A 16158-nucleotide genomic window follows, 5' to 3' on the forward strand; every position below is an offset into this window, starting at 1 on the left:
AAACATGTGATTGTCTTGAAAAATGCCCTCAGAGGCTGTAATAAGTTTCATGTCAGTGTGACCACTGAATGAGACACATCTGCTCATCTTTACTTCTCTCCCGTCAAAAAGGTGGAACCCTATAGGCTACGTAGCATGGCTAATAAGTGCTAAAAGGCTAAAGCAATTAACATCAAATTCAATTCATCAGCAAAAGATTCTTCATCATTCTTGACAATGCAATCATAACTCAAGTGAACACGCCTTGTGTTTCTGCATAACCCCTAGGGTTCACTTCTCTGAAACAACCGTGGGGACAATGCCCCCACTACTACCTCCGCGGCAGTGTGCTCAAGACTTGGCACGAGCGGGATTTGAACCCACTGGCGGTGCGCACAGAGGCTTCTGGGCTCTAGCTTGCACCCCTACACTACCAGTCCTGGTCACATTTTGGCAACTTTAATTCTCCTATTTAACCTTGAGCATGTGAGTTAAACTTTAAAAATCTCTTAAATGCTATTTCCACATCTGGGCTTGAACCATCAACCTTCAAGTGCAGTGCAGGGGCTTATGTTAGCAGCTCTTCCACTGTGCTACTTCACCACACACTAACCAGCCCTTTGTTTGTTGTATTTAACCTTGAGATTGCTACTCAAACCTGAAGTAAAACCAAAGGCTCAAACCCAAGACTGCGCTTGAACCCACAACCTTCAAATGCAGTGCAGGCTTGTTGCAGCAGCTCTTCCGCTGTGCTACTTCACCACACACTGACTAACGATTTGTTTGTTGTATTTAACCTTGAGATTGCTACTCAAACCTGAAGTAAAGCCAAAAGTTCAAACCCAAGACTGGGCTTGAACCCACAACCTTCCAATGCAGTGCAGGATTGTGGCATCAGCTCTACCGCTGTGCTAATTCACCACACACCAATTAACCCTTTGTTTGTTGTATTTAACCTTGAGATTGCTACTCAAACCTGAAGTAAAACCAAAGGCTCAAACCCAAGACTGCGCTTGAACCCACAACCTTCAAATGCAGTGCAGGCTTGTTGCAGCAGCTCTTCCGCTGTGCTACTTCACCACACACTGACTAACGATTTGTTTGTTGTATTTAACCTTGAGATTGCTACTCAAACCTGAAGTAAAGCCAAAAGTTCAAACCCAAGACTGGGCTTGAACCCACAACCTTCCAATGCAGTGCAGGATTGTGGCATCAGCTCTACCGCTGTGCTAATTCACCACACACCAATTAACCCTTTGTTTGTTGTATTTAACCTTGGGATTGCTACTCAAACCTCAAACTCTTTCAAAGCAGAAGTGATGTCTGCATGAAGGGGTATGAGCCCACAACCTCAGACAGCAGGTTGGAGCCTGCAGCCCTTCAGTTGTTCCCTTGTGCTATTCAAGCACATGCCTCATTGTGTCCGTTTCTCATATTAGACCTTGGGATTGTTTACTAAACCTCAAAACTGTTTCAAAGTTTACAGTTTGAAGCCCTGACTGCAACCAAACTCTCCTTCGGAGAGAGCAGGTTTGAACTGAGGATCCTCCACACTTCAGCCTTCCTGCTATCTCCCTGCACTGTTCCACCACACACCTGTTGATGCTTTTGAATCCAACCTCAATTCTCATAGATTCTCAGGCTGGAATCCACAACACAACACACTTGTCTGCTGGAATTGGTTGAACAAATATAAAAATCCATGTGAAAAAAATTACTTCTCACTGTTCTCAGGCCAAATATTTATGCAATTAAAATGCGATTAATTTTGATTAATTAATTACAAAGCCTCTAATTAATTAGATTAATATTTTTAATCGAGTCCCGGCCCTAATTTCTTTCCTTTGGTTGTCCTCAGAGCATCTGGTTCATTGAGTGCTCTCAGGAGTTAATGCGAATTTTACCAACCCTACCTTTTAAATATTGACAATAATACAGATTTCTGTTCAATTTGTGCAACAATTATTTATTCAACAATTATTTATTTTTTTACATACAGTCCCTCACAGATCAAACCATTCTACGTTTTTATATTCAATTTTTTCACAGTGAGGTGATTCATCAATAAATACCTATTGTGCAGATTTACAGTTAGAGACGATAATATGTTACTGTTTAATACTGAGAGATAACTCCCTGGGCCTCTACAATATAGATAAACTTACTGTCTTTTGTTATTTTCCCAAATTTGGTCCAGAACAGATCGGGTGAGTCGTTATCTATATCTATGCACCAGCAAAAACCCTGTGAAATGGTATTTCTTTTATTGAAGAAAGAAATATCACATGAGAAATTGTCATTAGATTTCCTACCAGGAACAGTTTGATATTCAGGAGATTCATATTTGCTTTTTTTGTTGCAATTATTCGGGTAGAGTGTCTCAGCCAGCCGTTGGTTAGCTTAGCTTAGCAAAAAGTCGTAAGAAAGAATGGTTTCATGGAGTGTTGAGTGATGCAAAACTTCCTTGACCGAGGGCATTTTTCAGTCACCCAGACCAGTGGAGACGCCATTGAGTCACTGCTTCTGTTGATTTGTTCTTGTAACAAATCGTATTATAATTCTTTTGCAATCACCACTGAGTGTAATCCAGCGTCGATACTCTACAAAAGGGAAACCCTCGATCCAATTTCAAATCACTTTACTTCCTGTCCAAATATGTGATGGTGGCCTGAATCCTGCACTGGTCCCACAGCTGCCTCCGGACTTTTTCCAAGCAGCCGTGCGTCACAACTTCACGCTGGTCACCCTGAAAAACCGCCTTTCACTGCAGGTTGTCAGAGGACAGAAACCACGGGATCCGAGAGGTGTTTCTGGATCTCGCCGAGTCCCGGATTGACGTCCAGATTCCCGGGCAGTGACGGGTAGCGAAGGCCGCGGCCCAGCCTCGGGCCTCCCGCCAGGAAGGCTCCGCCCGGTGGCAGCGGCATCGACCCCGCATGGGTCTCGGTCTCCGGGGTGGTGGTCGTGAACGTGGTGTCGTCCGACGCTGCGGTCACATGGATACCGCTCGACACGGACTCCTGCGACTCATTCTGAGCGAAGAAATCCTGCCATGTTATCACGTGCCTGAAGCAAAATTCCACAAACAAATCTTCTGGTAGTGGTATTCTTTACCTGTGCGGGTACCCTAGTGTCCATCTGAATGGCAGAAATGGGACACGCGCCGTGCTGCTCTGGTGTCCCAGTACTAGACGACACGGTGCTGTAAGCCGGAGGTACGATCTGCCTCTGAAGAAGTTGGAGAATGACGTTGATGTCTGCTGTCATGCGAGTCTCCAGTCTGGGCAATCAAGAGACAGCGAGAATGGCCGTTAAGTGAAGTAACGTAATTCCAGCTTGTGGAATCATTAAATAAATGAGAGACATGAGGTTTCTAAGCGTTGGCCGAGCGGCCCGATCGATACTTAAAAACATGAAACCGTCTCTGCCTTCACCTGTTGAGCTGTGAATGTAGAACCTCAAGTCGGGACTCCAGCTCACCGGGCCGCTCTTCTATGAACGCCGGCGGGTGGTATGAGTCGCGGACGGATGAAGAACGCCAGGCACGAGTGGGAAACTGCGGTGACTGACGCTCTGGACGGTGTCCGTACATCTCCGGCACATTCAAAGAAGAAGCTGAGGGAAAACACAAAGACGTTCTTCACTAATAACCATCAACAAAAAAACAGGAAATACTCCAACTCGCACCAGTCTACCTTGGTCCAACGCTGCATCCCTCCCCAATGAGGTGTCACTCTGGGGGGGCAGCTGTACTACAGGGGTGGAATAGTCTCGTCTTGCATCTTCCGGCGGGTAAAGCTCCTCTTTGGCTTCGTGGTCGGGGGATTTAGCCAGGTCTTCACTGGACTGGGAGCAATGGGATCCACAGCTACAGCGGTCATCCCAGTGGCTCTGAGGAGGTGAGTGACGGTGACGGAGGGAGTACGAGTCCTCGTGATCGCTTCCATCTGTTCACAAGAAAGCATTTAATTAGTCTTGTATCGCCTATGCGATATCTTCACATTAGTCCAGTTTGGGTGACCATTCAAGCAGACCATTTCTCCGTTGGGTTGGACAGGGCAATTGATGCTATTAGAGGCCTAGCGCACTGATTACCAGCCAGAGACTTACCCGGTCGGATTCGGCAGTCCAGGGAGTGGATTTTGTGTCTCGGCTTGTGGCGATACCCAAAGTCGTCACCAGAGTCGTCAGTTGTTATTATTGGTGGTACCGGATCAACCTGACGAAACACAGAAAGACACTTTACGGAAACTTGACAGCAATCCACAGGATAAAAGATTTAATTCTTAAATCTTAAAATGCATTTTTGGGGTAGATACAGAGGCGGAGTTAGGGTTACTAATACTCTGTATTATTACTATTGTGTCTGAGAAGGTAAAATATCTCCATCGATTGCCAACATACATCTCTGAGGTCAAACGTTATCTCCAGGTTCCTCCAGAATTTTTCTGCAAAAGTGGGGTAGATGTCAAGGACCTCCAACAGGTCGTCCCTCTGGACGCGGTGCAGGTCACAGTAGGTGATGGAGTACACTTCTGAGTTGGACCTCCCCGGCTCATCGTACAGGTGGATGGGCTCTCCAAAGATGTCGTTCTTTTCTGCAAGATCATGAACATTATTGGTTATAAAATGATTACCAGATGTTTTTGGAGCATTTTAGGCATCTACAGTGAGGTACCTAGTATGGCGACCACTACATCATCCCTGATGACCTGGATGGAACCGCGCGAGATGAAAAAGAGAGAGTCCAGGATTTCCCCGTAGTGGATCAGAGTATCTCCTGGAGGAGCGTGGACCGTCTTGAATCTTATACTCAAAGCGCGCAGACAGGCTTGGCTGCCTCCATGGAAAGCCTTACAGTTCTGCAGCAGAGATCTGTTCAAGTGCAAACAGATGTCTGCCTGCAAGGACTCTGGAAATCCCTTCAACACCTGAACAAGACCATCAGCATTTTAGCCATTGGATCCAAACAGGGGTACTGAACAACCTTTACAGCAGCTGAAGGATTGGTTGAGTTGGCACTCAGTTCTGCCATTTTTTACTTACACCATTCATGTCGATGCCATTTGTGTAGGACCAGGCGTGCTGGAAGTACTCCTCTAGCCTTTGGCGAAGGCAGCCGGGGATTTGGTGGAATCGCAGGAACTCTTTCACTCGCAGCATCTGGGTGTGGTATCGGGTTGTGCCAGAGTACAGCCGCTGGATGATGGCGGACACATTCCCAAATATGCTGGCGTACATGAGAGCTGAGAAGATGCCAAGAAGAGGTTAGGAAAATACGTTCTGTGTAATAAGGGACTGCACAAAGGTAAAGAGGGAATTAACAAATTGGAGGGTATTGTGTTAGTCAACTCACAGCCGATGACCATGACGCAGATGGAGAAGATCTTCTCCGAGTTGGTGTTTGGAGACACGTTACCAAACCCCACACTCGTCAGACTGCTCAAAGTGAAGTAAAGTGCCGTCACGTACTTGTCTTTGACCGACGGACCGGAGGCAGAGTCACTATCGTTGTAGGACTTGCCCAGCTGTTCGGCCAGGTTGTCCAGCCAGCCTGTCTCCGTGTACGGCCTCTCCACAAAGCCAATGGCGTACCAAATGCAGGCGAGCCAATGGGCGATGAGCACGAAGGTACACATGAGCAAGAACAGGACGGCGGCCCCGTACTCGGAATATCGGTCTAGTTTTCTTGCCACGCGGACCAATCGCAGCAGCCGCGCCGTTTTCAGCAGACTTGTTAAGGTGGCCATCTTTGGTGTCCATTGACAACAGATAGGAGGGAAAATGGCCATTTAATTTACAGCAGCTTCAGAGAACTCCAAGAAGTTTGGAAACTTGGAACCAGAGTACTTACCTCGTCGGAGCCTGATCTGAAAATGAGAAGGTCGAAAGGGATCGCCGCAAACAGATCAATCAGGAACCAGCCTTTGATATAGTGCTTGGCTATCCGGCTCGGCTGCGTGATCACCTCGTCGTTTCGGTCCACGTACGTCGTGCGAAGGTTGATGACTATGTCCACGATGAACAGCACGTCCACCAAAAGGTCCGCCACGCTCAGAGGGTCGCAAGTGAAGCCGCAGCCCCGTCGACGTAGATCCCCGTGTTCGTCAAGGAGGAAGGTGGCCGAGAAAGGAGTGAAAACAGCCGTGTAGAGGACCAGAAGGAGAATAATCCAGTCCCAGAATGCCTTGAAGGGGCTGTAGTGAAGCAAGATCCACCATGTTGTCTCTGGCACTTGCAGTTTGTGTTCAGGCAGCACATCGGACTCCAAAGAAAGTACCTAAACAAAAAGAATACATTCAACTCTAATGTTCTCTCAATTGTGTACCTTTTATATGCAAATCGGCCCTTCAGTGTGCGCTGTTAAGTCATTTTATTCCATTTCACCAAACAAACCGCATTAACAAATAATACAACTGCATTCTTCTCAATTTTTGCATAAATGGAAAAACAAGTATATCCTCTGAACCAATACTAACAAACAGACCTTCCTAGATGATGTCATATTTTGACACAATTCTCGGTGGAGGCTGCCTGCCTTGGTTTTACAACCCTGTAGGTCCAACAGATCCTTGACCATCCTGTCATTAGTGACCAGACGGTGGCGAGACTCGAGTTAAAATCACATCCACACAGGACAGTGATTTTTCCAATAGTCAAAGAGCGAAAACCATAGTAGGGTCGGCCGCGCAGGAGCCAACCGAGTCGCTGGAGGGCTCAAACGATGGCGTCCCACAGCGGAGTTTACGTGCTGCCACAGTCCTCGTGTTCCCCTTGAACCCTAATTTTCAAGTGAACCGTTGCGGCCCCCGATTCTCGTCAATGACCTAGCAGACGGACGCATCCATCTACTAGGTGTGCAGATGAATAGCCACGCGCGCGCCGCCCACGAATGGAGGCGTGAACCGACAGGGATCAACAAGTGATCCGGAGTGGCGAGGTCACCGGTGGCTGCAAACACCACGCAGTGGTTTGGTATCTATCGCGTCCAGCGGAGGCAGTGATGCAGAATGCTGAGCCGCAGGGCTGTGGCAGCTCGCAATTGAACTGTGGCTCAATGTGGCTGTCCACACCCAGGAGAAAAACAGCCCGCTAGCAAACATCTACTGATTTTTCCACCAGTGGGTTGTTAAACGTCAGCCTTCTCGTCATGGCGACCTTGTCGGAGCCTCAAAAAACGTGATTAATGTGAGCTGTTTAATGAAGGACGGATGTTGCCAGTGAATGATAAGGTTTGGTGGCCAATGGTTAGGTCGGTTCATTTAGAGCCTTTAAAAAGGACTTCCTGACAGTCCGTACCTGCGTGACCTTCTCTGTGACGCTGTGGGAGCGGTCCTTCCCCTTGGAGGGGCCGAGCAGCTCCATCCTGGGGCTCGGAGGGGAGTGGGATTCAAGGCCCCCACTCTTCACAAGGTCCGAGTCGGACATGGAGCTCAGCTGGCCTACGGGCGATCAGAAAACACGTATCAAATAAATATATATAATGTGTAAAGACATCATTGTTTTTACCAATAATTACTAATATTATAACTTGTTATTGTTTTCAAAAATACATTAAATGAATCAACCGTTTCAAAAATTTGAAAAAAGCTATTTGGTGATGCTTAATATTCTGTAACTAATTCCTGTCTGCTCCTCATTTCCCACAATGCCCATGTAGCTGTGCCTCTCCCAAAAATACTCGCCCCTCAAATACTGGATTGCCTCAGAGCTCGACTCACTCGGTCTTCCTGCAGTGGGAAGTTAGTTACAGTTTGGAAAAACTCTCTCTGCTCTCACTATTTGATCAAATGAAGCCCAGTTTCTTTGAAAGTAAATATACACAACCTACCCGATTTGAAACCAGAATTTCAGATCCTTCCTGATTTGACACGGAGACGATCACGACACATAGAAATCCATCCTTAAAGACAGTTTTTGGACTCTTCTCTTTCATGGTTCAGATTTAAGCAAAATAAATGTGCCTCCTTCATCCGGACGTGGATGTTGGACCCTCCGCTGAGGCACAGGGCGGAGCACTGGCCTGCAGCTCGCATGTTGTCGCGGAATATTTGCCCACACAGGAATCCGATCGATGCCGTGCTATAGCTGACAGAAAGCGGCAGGAAAATCTATGACGGGTATCGATTAATAGAGCAAATGGGTTTAGAACCACCACACCGGACCTGTTGATATCAAATAATAATTTCAGTGTTCTTGTATTTAACATGCAGTCCAGGCTGTGACATAAATTATAGTTCAATAGAGGTATAGAGCCCGCTCTTCATGTTACGTGCAAACTGTTGCAATGTTGTTACATTAATATGAGGGGGTAATGAGCTGTGATGACATTAGCTCCAAATGTCCTCCAGCTGTAACCTTCAGTCACCTAGATATAGAGCTATACAAATGTAGATCTATATCTATAGATCTATTTTCGTTTGTTACTACCGTTATATTATGCAGAATGTACAACAGCTCTTTGTGTCTTTAATTACTATATAAAAATGACACTTTGACAGAACATTTTCATTCTGTAAACGATCCGATGAATGATTAGCTAATAAAAAGGGGCATCTTAATATTCCTGCAACTTTTTAAAACCTACTTGAAAAATTGTTTTACAACATCCACCAAAAAGGGTTTCCTTTCAGCTTTACTCTGAGGACTAACGCTGTAAACTTCACATGAAGTCCCTGTAGGGCCGTTGTGATACCAGCAGCTAATGAACTTATCGTAAGAACACGGTGACAATGGCAAATGTTCAAGAAATTTCATTTCCAAGTTCCACAGAGAAAGAATTGCCAATGCACTCATTCGTTTCGTACTGATTTGCACTGGCGTTGTCGAGCGGTTGATACATTTGTCCTTTTCCCTGTGGAATCAAATCTCCCACATGTGAGGTATTCAGCGGCCATCATCTCAGCCGTCCGCCTGGATGTTGTCCCAGACTCGAACTACGTCCGGACAGTCATTGAGGGCCTCTATCAGCGTGGACGCAGCATCCAGCTGCTCCTGGTCCAGAGTGCAGAGGGTGCGCGGCACAAACTCCAGCCCGGCGGACGTGATGGGCATTCCCAGCTGTTCCAACGAGGCCCGCACCTTCCTCACTTCCGCCATGTCGCAAATAAACTGAGGGGAGCGAAAACAGATCACGCCGTTTAGTCTGTGGGTGTAAGGATGTTCTTCTACATATTTTCACGGCCCCTTCGTGTCTGACCTGCAGCAGAGGCCGCTCCTCCTCGTCCTCGGTCTCTTGGACGTCTTCGGCTCCGGCCTCGATGGCCAGCTCCACGGCTCTCTCCGTGGAGACGTTCTCCCCCGGCACCAGAACCACCCCCCTCCTGTTGAAGTTGTGGCGCGCTCCGTCTGACAACGCCGCTCTGCAGGAGAGTGGTGTGAGAGAGTGTACACTACAAATTAAATTGGGTAATCATTTAGTTTAATACATGAAAGCACATACAGATTTTCTTTCCATAAATTGTTTGCATATGTGCAGCCAGCTTCTTAGCCAAGATAAATATGTTGGTAGAGGGACATCTAGTGGCCTACTGGCCGTTGTGATCACTGCAATGAACCATGCATTGTGTGTAATTACTGCATTGTCTCATATGTCCGATCTGTGTATTGGCCTGTTGATCCTCGAGGTGAGAAGGCAGGAGGAGTCGTGGAAAAGCAGACGCTGACCTGTTCTTGGTAAGCACGCGTTTGATGTCCTGGTGGGTGCGTGTGTTATTGTCACTCAGGACCTCAATGAGCAGCAGGTACCCAGCGGGCCCCCGGGCTTCAAACATATGCTGGGACGCCGGTTTAGCTTTTTCCTGTAAACCCCCACAAAGACAAAAAGATACAAATGAGATCGGGCAGCACGTAATAAGAGCACAAAGCAATTCGTATTATATCATATAAGTCACGTATATAGTGATCTATGGACCTTCTCCATGTTCAAATATGAGACAAATGAGGCATTCGTATTTCGAAGCAACGGTCTCCATCCTTCTAATAGATTTTCAGATGCTTGGAGAGTCCACGCCGAGGACAACCGAAGAGCTCAGATGTCTTGTGGTGGCCCTTTTTTGTCAGTGTGTCGCCAACCTACCGCACTCTTGATGGCAGCCTCTACCGCTGCTTTGGGCATGTTCTTGCTCCTGCACTGCTCCAGCACTTGGGCCAAGTTTAAATTCATGTCCGGGTTGGGGCCCCCTTCTGCAGACCAAAACCAACGTTGACATTAGTTTTAATTGACAAGAAAAAGCCTCCAACTGCAGCAGGCTGTTCCATCTCACCTTTCACGGCGATCTTTATCAACATGCCAAACTTCATGAACATCCGGCCCCTCGCTTCATCTTTAGGCCCCTTGATGTTTTTCACCTTCGACCACTTGTTGTGTCCCGCGCACGCGGCTCGGGACAGCTGCAGCGTCCGGACGGAGGAGCTCCTCCACGGCGGGGACGACACGCACGAGGCCGCCGGCGGTGGGACGCGAGCCCCCGGCACCGGGAGGCTGCCCGGGGTCGCGTGCGGTCCCCGGCGGAGCAGGGTCCGGAGAGCCCTCAGCGCCGCCCCCGCCGCCATGCCCTTCAAAATAACAGACAACCGGAGTGTCGGCTAGCACGGTGTGACGGATGAATGTGCAGCACGGATGAATGTGCAGCACGGCTGGTGTTCAACGGAGCTAACTTTAGCAACAACTCAATTCTCATGTCGATGAAGACATTAAACATACAGTTACAACAGTTAAGTCGGGCGAACATTCAGGTGCTGCTGTCCTTGCTGAGAAACTGGTCCTTCCGGGTTGTGACGTCAGAAACGGGTTTTTCAAAATAAATGTCGTGTAAATCAACACCCGTTAGTTTTATATGAACATGGTATAGACAAGGGCGTAACCGTGGTTCGTGATTATTTTATTGATATAATTTCTGATGCAAGTAAGTCAAGGGATGTTTGACATGAAGTCATTTCAGGCTTTTAATATTCAATTAGCTACATTTTAAAAGTATGACAGTATTCAACATTTTCTTCTCCTTCTTTTGAACGATGACATTTTCCATTCCTTTTCCCCAGAGGATAAATTCCTTTGAAGTTTCAACATTATTATTTATTACTGTCAGGTCAGAATAAATCCAACTTCAAATGCAGTGTAAACATACAAAATGTCAGTTCATGACTAATGACCTTTATGGATCTCCGATGCTCTGTGGCTTTGCTCTTTTCCATAACTAAAAGGTTTGCAAAGCGGCCACCGACGTCGCTTCATGACGTGGATTGATGTACAAACACTTAAAGCCGCTGCCACAGGTGTTGAAAACTTCAGTCGAGGCAACAAGACACAGCTGCTTATCAGTAAAAACCTCTCCTACAAATCCCCTCGGAAAAGGTAGAGTAGGTCTGTGTTTATTATCAACGAAAACCAATATACTATGAATGTGTTCTTGTAACTTCCTCTTGCATTCTCTAAATTACTATATCTGTGTCTTTCAGGTGTCAAAACTACCAATCTGCTCAATAATGTTGCCTGGGTTGCATCTTCGTTCCCAGCTTCTGTCCAACAACTCTCCCACACCTATAGCTGATCTTTATGGTTGTGGAGACTATAAAGATGGGCAATACATTTATTTTTGTTTTTACACTCTGTTCTTTGCTGTGGGATTTCCTGCATCTCTTTCCGTGCTGTGGCAGATGTTTAAGGCTCACAGGGGAGGAAGTCCCTTCACACCAAATGATTTTTTCGTAGTGAACGTCTCCATCATTGATGCTGTCTTCTTGTTCTTTATCCCTCCTGCATTAATTAATAATTTCATCTGGATGTATTGGCCTTTTGAGGCATTTTTGAATGGGGTCTGTGCCTTGAACACATGTGGGAGACCCCTCATGATGGCTTGTATCTGTCTGGACTGTTACGTGGCTGTGGTTCATCCAATAACCTACCACAAGAGGAAAAGTCTCACTCCCAGGGTGGTGATGGCTGCCAATGTTTGGATTTTGACAATTGCCTCTGGGATTGCATACTATTGTTTGTTTTGGTTTTACTTCTCCATCTTTTCCGCTCTGCCATTGATAGTAGCTATGGTGATAATCGCGATCTGTGACTTTCTCATCCTCCATTCACTAATTAAATCTGACCTCAGTAGAAACATCCACCCTCAGAAGCAAAGAGCCATTCACACCCTCATCAACAGCCTGGTGATATCAGTCCTGTCTTACCTTCCCCCAGTGCTTCTAGTAATAATTGGAAGGCCCCTGGTCAGTGAACTTGTATTCATATGTTATTTTATTTATCCTATGACACTTTTTTCCAGTTTGGGATCTACTGTCATGTCTTTACTTCACCTTAAACGTCATAGAGAATTGAATCGTTTCAGGCTTGGATGCTTTGGGAAGTCCTAATTCATAGACCGGGTGCTGTTGAAGCTTAAAAACATATTAACTTTCAAAAGTCGAGTTTCCGTCATGTCTGAAGTAACGCACATCCCGACTCAATCACGTTATCCTTCACACATTTAAATTAAGACATATGTTTGTTCAATGGGATTATTTCCCTTATTTAATGTCATGTTGTTCTTGGAGGTTGTTGCTTGTTACATGTTTGCACAAGTTGTTTATTATCCTAAATAGGAAATAACATTCCTAAAACTTAAAATGTCTCTTATATAGTAAAATCTGTACTCTCTAAACAAAGCATGTATGGAACCTGTATATTCAAATGAATGTTGATATTGTGACTATGAAATCAACAGTTGAATGTCTTTTAATGTGAACCTTACAATGAAGCCATTGAACTCGTTTTTTTGTGATTATTGAATGCGATTTAAATCTATTAAAATCAACAGCGCAGCACACAGGGAAGTTCAGTCTATTTTCACTGAGCTAAATCTCTAACACGGGAGTAGTGGGTAACTTCTATACAGTCTAGAAACATAAAGGATAAATATTCCTTACTAAATCCTGTTATTTTTTTGCATATGTAGGGTATGAGCACTGTCCTGTCATTGTCCCACTGTGATGTATTTTACATAGAGCTGTCAAACGATTCCAAACTTTAATCACGATTAATCGCATTTATGTCATAGTTAACTCAAAGTTAATCACAATTAATCACACATTTCTATCTATTCTAAATATCCATTCATTTTTTCCCATAATCTTTTCTCCATTTTTATGCTCTTATCAACATGGAAAACTGGATTGGTTTGCTTCATGCAAATGTTTTATTTTACTGAAAAACAACATTGCCAAACAGGGCGGTACAAAATAAAATTATACGGTAAACAAGGACTCAGTCTACTGTGCAGTTAAACCATGGCTTAATATTTATTTTTTTCAAGTTTGCTGTGAACAAAGCAATCAGGCCTCTTATTTCCTTACATTACATTACATAACATTACATGAAATTTAGCTTTTTCAACCTTTTCTTCTCTTTGTTTTCATTCTATTTAATGGACAACCGTGACATTTTCTTCAAACATTCCTGGTCATGTGATAATCCCCTGTTTTTGACTCCATTGCCTTTAACAAGTCGACATTTTGGCTATAACTGATGTGTTACCATTGTTGGATGGATTTCCAAGCACTGTGGTGCAGATATTCAAGGGGACTAAACTATGGGATGGAAGACAATGATGTCGAACACACTTGCATGGTCCCCCCCATGAACTGTAACTACGTTGATGATGTGGCTCACTGTCAGGTCAGAATAAATCCAACTTCAAATGCAGTGTAAACACACAAAATGTCAGTTCATATCCATTACCATCGGCCTTCATGGATCTCAGATGCTCTGTGGCTTTGCTCTTTTCCATAAATAAAAGGTTTGCAAAGCGGCCACCGACGTCGCTTCATGACGTGGATTGATGTACAAACACTTAAAGCCGCTGCCACAGGTGTTGGAAATTTCAATCGAGGCAACAAGACACAGCTGCTTATCAGTAAAAACCTCTCCTAAAAATCCTCACGAAAAAGGTAGAGTAGGTCTGTGTTTATTATTAACTAAAGCCAATATGCTGTAAATGTGTTCTTGTAACTTCCTCTTGCATTTTCTAAATTACTATATCTGTGTCTTTCAGGTGTTGAAACTACCAATCTGCTCAATAATGTTGCCTGGGTGGAATCTTCGCTCCCAGCTTCTGTCCAACAACTCGCCCACACCTATAGCTGATCTTTATGGTTGTGGAGACTATAAAGAGAGCCAATACATTTGGTCTTTTTTTTACACTCTGTTCTTTGCTTTGGGATTTCCTGCATCTCTTGCCGTGCTGTGGCAGATGTTTAAGGCTCACAGGGGAGGAAGTCCCTTCACACCAAATGATTTTTTTGTAGTGAACATCTCCATCATGGACGCTGTCTTCTTGTTCTTCATCCCTTTTGGATTAATTAATAATTTCATCTGGGTGTATTGGCCTTTTGAGGCATTTTTGAATGGGGTCTGTGCCTTGAATGCATGTGGGAGACCCCTCATGATGGCTTGTATCTGTCTGGACTGTTACCTGGCTGTGGTTCATCCAATAACCTACCACAAGAGGAAAAGTCTCACTCCCAGGGTGGTGATGGCTGCCATTGTTTGGGTTTTTACAATTGCCTCTGGGATTCTATACTATTTTTTTTATTCCTTATTCTACACCATGTATTCCGCTCTGCCATTGATAGTAGCTATGGTGATAATCGCGATCTGTGACTCTCTCATCCTCCATTCACTGGTTAAATCTGACCTCGGTAGAAATATCCACCCCCAGAAGCAAAGAGCCATTCACACCCTCATCAACAGCCTGGTGATATCAGTCCTGTCTTACCTTCCCCCAGTGCTTCTAGTAATAATTGGAAAGCCGCTGGTCAGTGAACATGCCTTTGTATGTTATTTTATTAATCCTATGACACTTTTTTCCACTTTGGGATCTGCTGTCATGTCTTTACTCCACCTTAAAAGTCATGGGGAATTGAATCGTTTCAGGCTTGGATGCTTTGGGAAGTCCTAATTAAAAAATCAGGTGCTGTTGAAGCTTAAAAACATATTATCTTTCAAAAGTCGAGTTTCAGTCAGGTCTGAAGTAACGCACATCTCGACTCAATCACGTTATCATTTACACATTTAAATTAAGACATGTTTGTTCAATGGGATTCTTTCCCTGATTTCATTTATGTCATATTGTTCTTGGATGTTGTTGCTTGTAGTCCCCTGTGTTACGTTAGTTATTTATTTTCCTAAATAGGAAAAAACTTCTATCAATCCTAAAACTTAAAAAGTCTCTTATATAGTAAAATATGTACTCTTGAAACAATGCATGTATGGAACCTGTATATTCAAATCAATGTTGATATTGTGATTATGAAATCAACAATTTAATGTATTTCAATATGAACCCTACAATAAAGCGATAAAAGGTTTTCTGTGGTTATTGAATGTAATGTAAATCAATTCAAATCAACAGCGCAGCACACAGGGAAGTTCAGTCTATTTTCACTGAGCTAACTCTCTAACACAGCAGTAGTGGGTAACTTCTATACAGTCTAGAAACATAAAGAATAAATATACTCCTTACTTAATCCTACCATTTTTTGCATATGTAGGGTATGAACGTTGTCTTGTCGTTTTAAATGTATGATAGTCCTAAATTGTCATTTCTACTCTTTGGTGACCTTTGGTGACAATAACTTCAATGTTATGGATGGATTTCCAAGCACTGTAGTAGATATCCAAGGGGACTAAACTAGGGGATGGAAGACAATGACATTTTGAACACACATGCATGGTCTTCCTCGGGTAATTTGCAATTACTTTGATGATGTGGCTCGCCTTTAGGTAAGATAAAAATCCAATTTTTAATGCAGTGAAAACACACTTTTGCTTTTTTCCATAACTAAAAGGTGTGCAAACCGGCCACCGACGTTGCTTCATAACGTGGATTGATGTCCAAACACTTAAAGCCGCTTCCACAGGTGTTTGAAACTTTAGTCGAGGCAACAAGACACATCAGTAAAAAACCTCCCCTACAAATCCTTACGAAAAAGGTAGAGTAGGAATGTGTTTATCATTAACTAAAACCAATAGGCTGTAAATGTGTTCTTGGAACTTCATTTTGCATTCTCTAAAATACTTTATCTGTGTCTTTCAGGTGTTGAAATCTCAGTCATTAGTAAAACGGAAGAAAGGGAGGAAAAATGTTATTCTGCTACTCACAAGCCCCTTAGATGGAATGTAAAGTCACG

General features: G+C 44.4%; 2 protein-coding genes across 2 annotated transcripts; both read right to left on the reverse strand.

Annotated features, from left to right (window-relative positions):
- Positions 1-2552: 2552 nt before the first annotated feature.
- Positions 2553-8054, reverse strand: kcnh6b (potassium voltage-gated channel, subfamily H (eag-related), member 6b). Its single transcript, XM_037463197.2, has 12 exons — positions 7811-8054; positions 7279-7421; positions 5834-6259; positions 5336-5729; positions 5026-5225; positions 4658-4910; positions 4384-4577; positions 4090-4198; positions 3675-3926; positions 3414-3594; positions 3094-3259; positions 2553-3011 (listed from the first exon to the last, which is right to left on the reverse strand). The coding sequence occupies exons 2-12, from the start codon at positions 7405-7407 to the stop codon at positions 2754-2756; spliced, it is 2562 nt and encodes an 853-aa protein (XP_037319094.2). The 5' UTR covers positions 7408-7421; positions 7811-8054; the 3' UTR covers positions 2553-2753.
- A 374-nt stretch (positions 8055-8428) lies between these two features.
- Positions 8429-10761, reverse strand: LOC119212676 (translational activator of cytochrome c oxidase 1). The gene is made up of 6 exons (XM_037463376.2): positions 10685-10761; positions 10245-10536; positions 10058-10164; positions 9646-9779; positions 9179-9341; positions 8429-9090 (listed from the first exon to the last, which is right to left on the reverse strand). The coding sequence occupies exons 2-6, from the start codon at positions 10531-10533 to the stop codon at positions 8881-8883; spliced, it is 903 nt and encodes a 300-aa protein (XP_037319273.2). The 5' UTR covers positions 10534-10536; positions 10685-10761; the 3' UTR covers positions 8429-8880.
- Between the last annotated feature and the right edge of the window lie 5397 nt (positions 10762-16158).

The sequence above is a fragment of the Pungitius pungitius genome, chromosome 21, assembly GCF_949316345.1.
Source record: "Pungitius pungitius chromosome 21, fPunPun2.1, whole genome shotgun sequence".
NCBI lineage: Eukaryota > Metazoa > Chordata > Actinopteri > Perciformes > Gasterosteidae > Pungitius > Pungitius pungitius.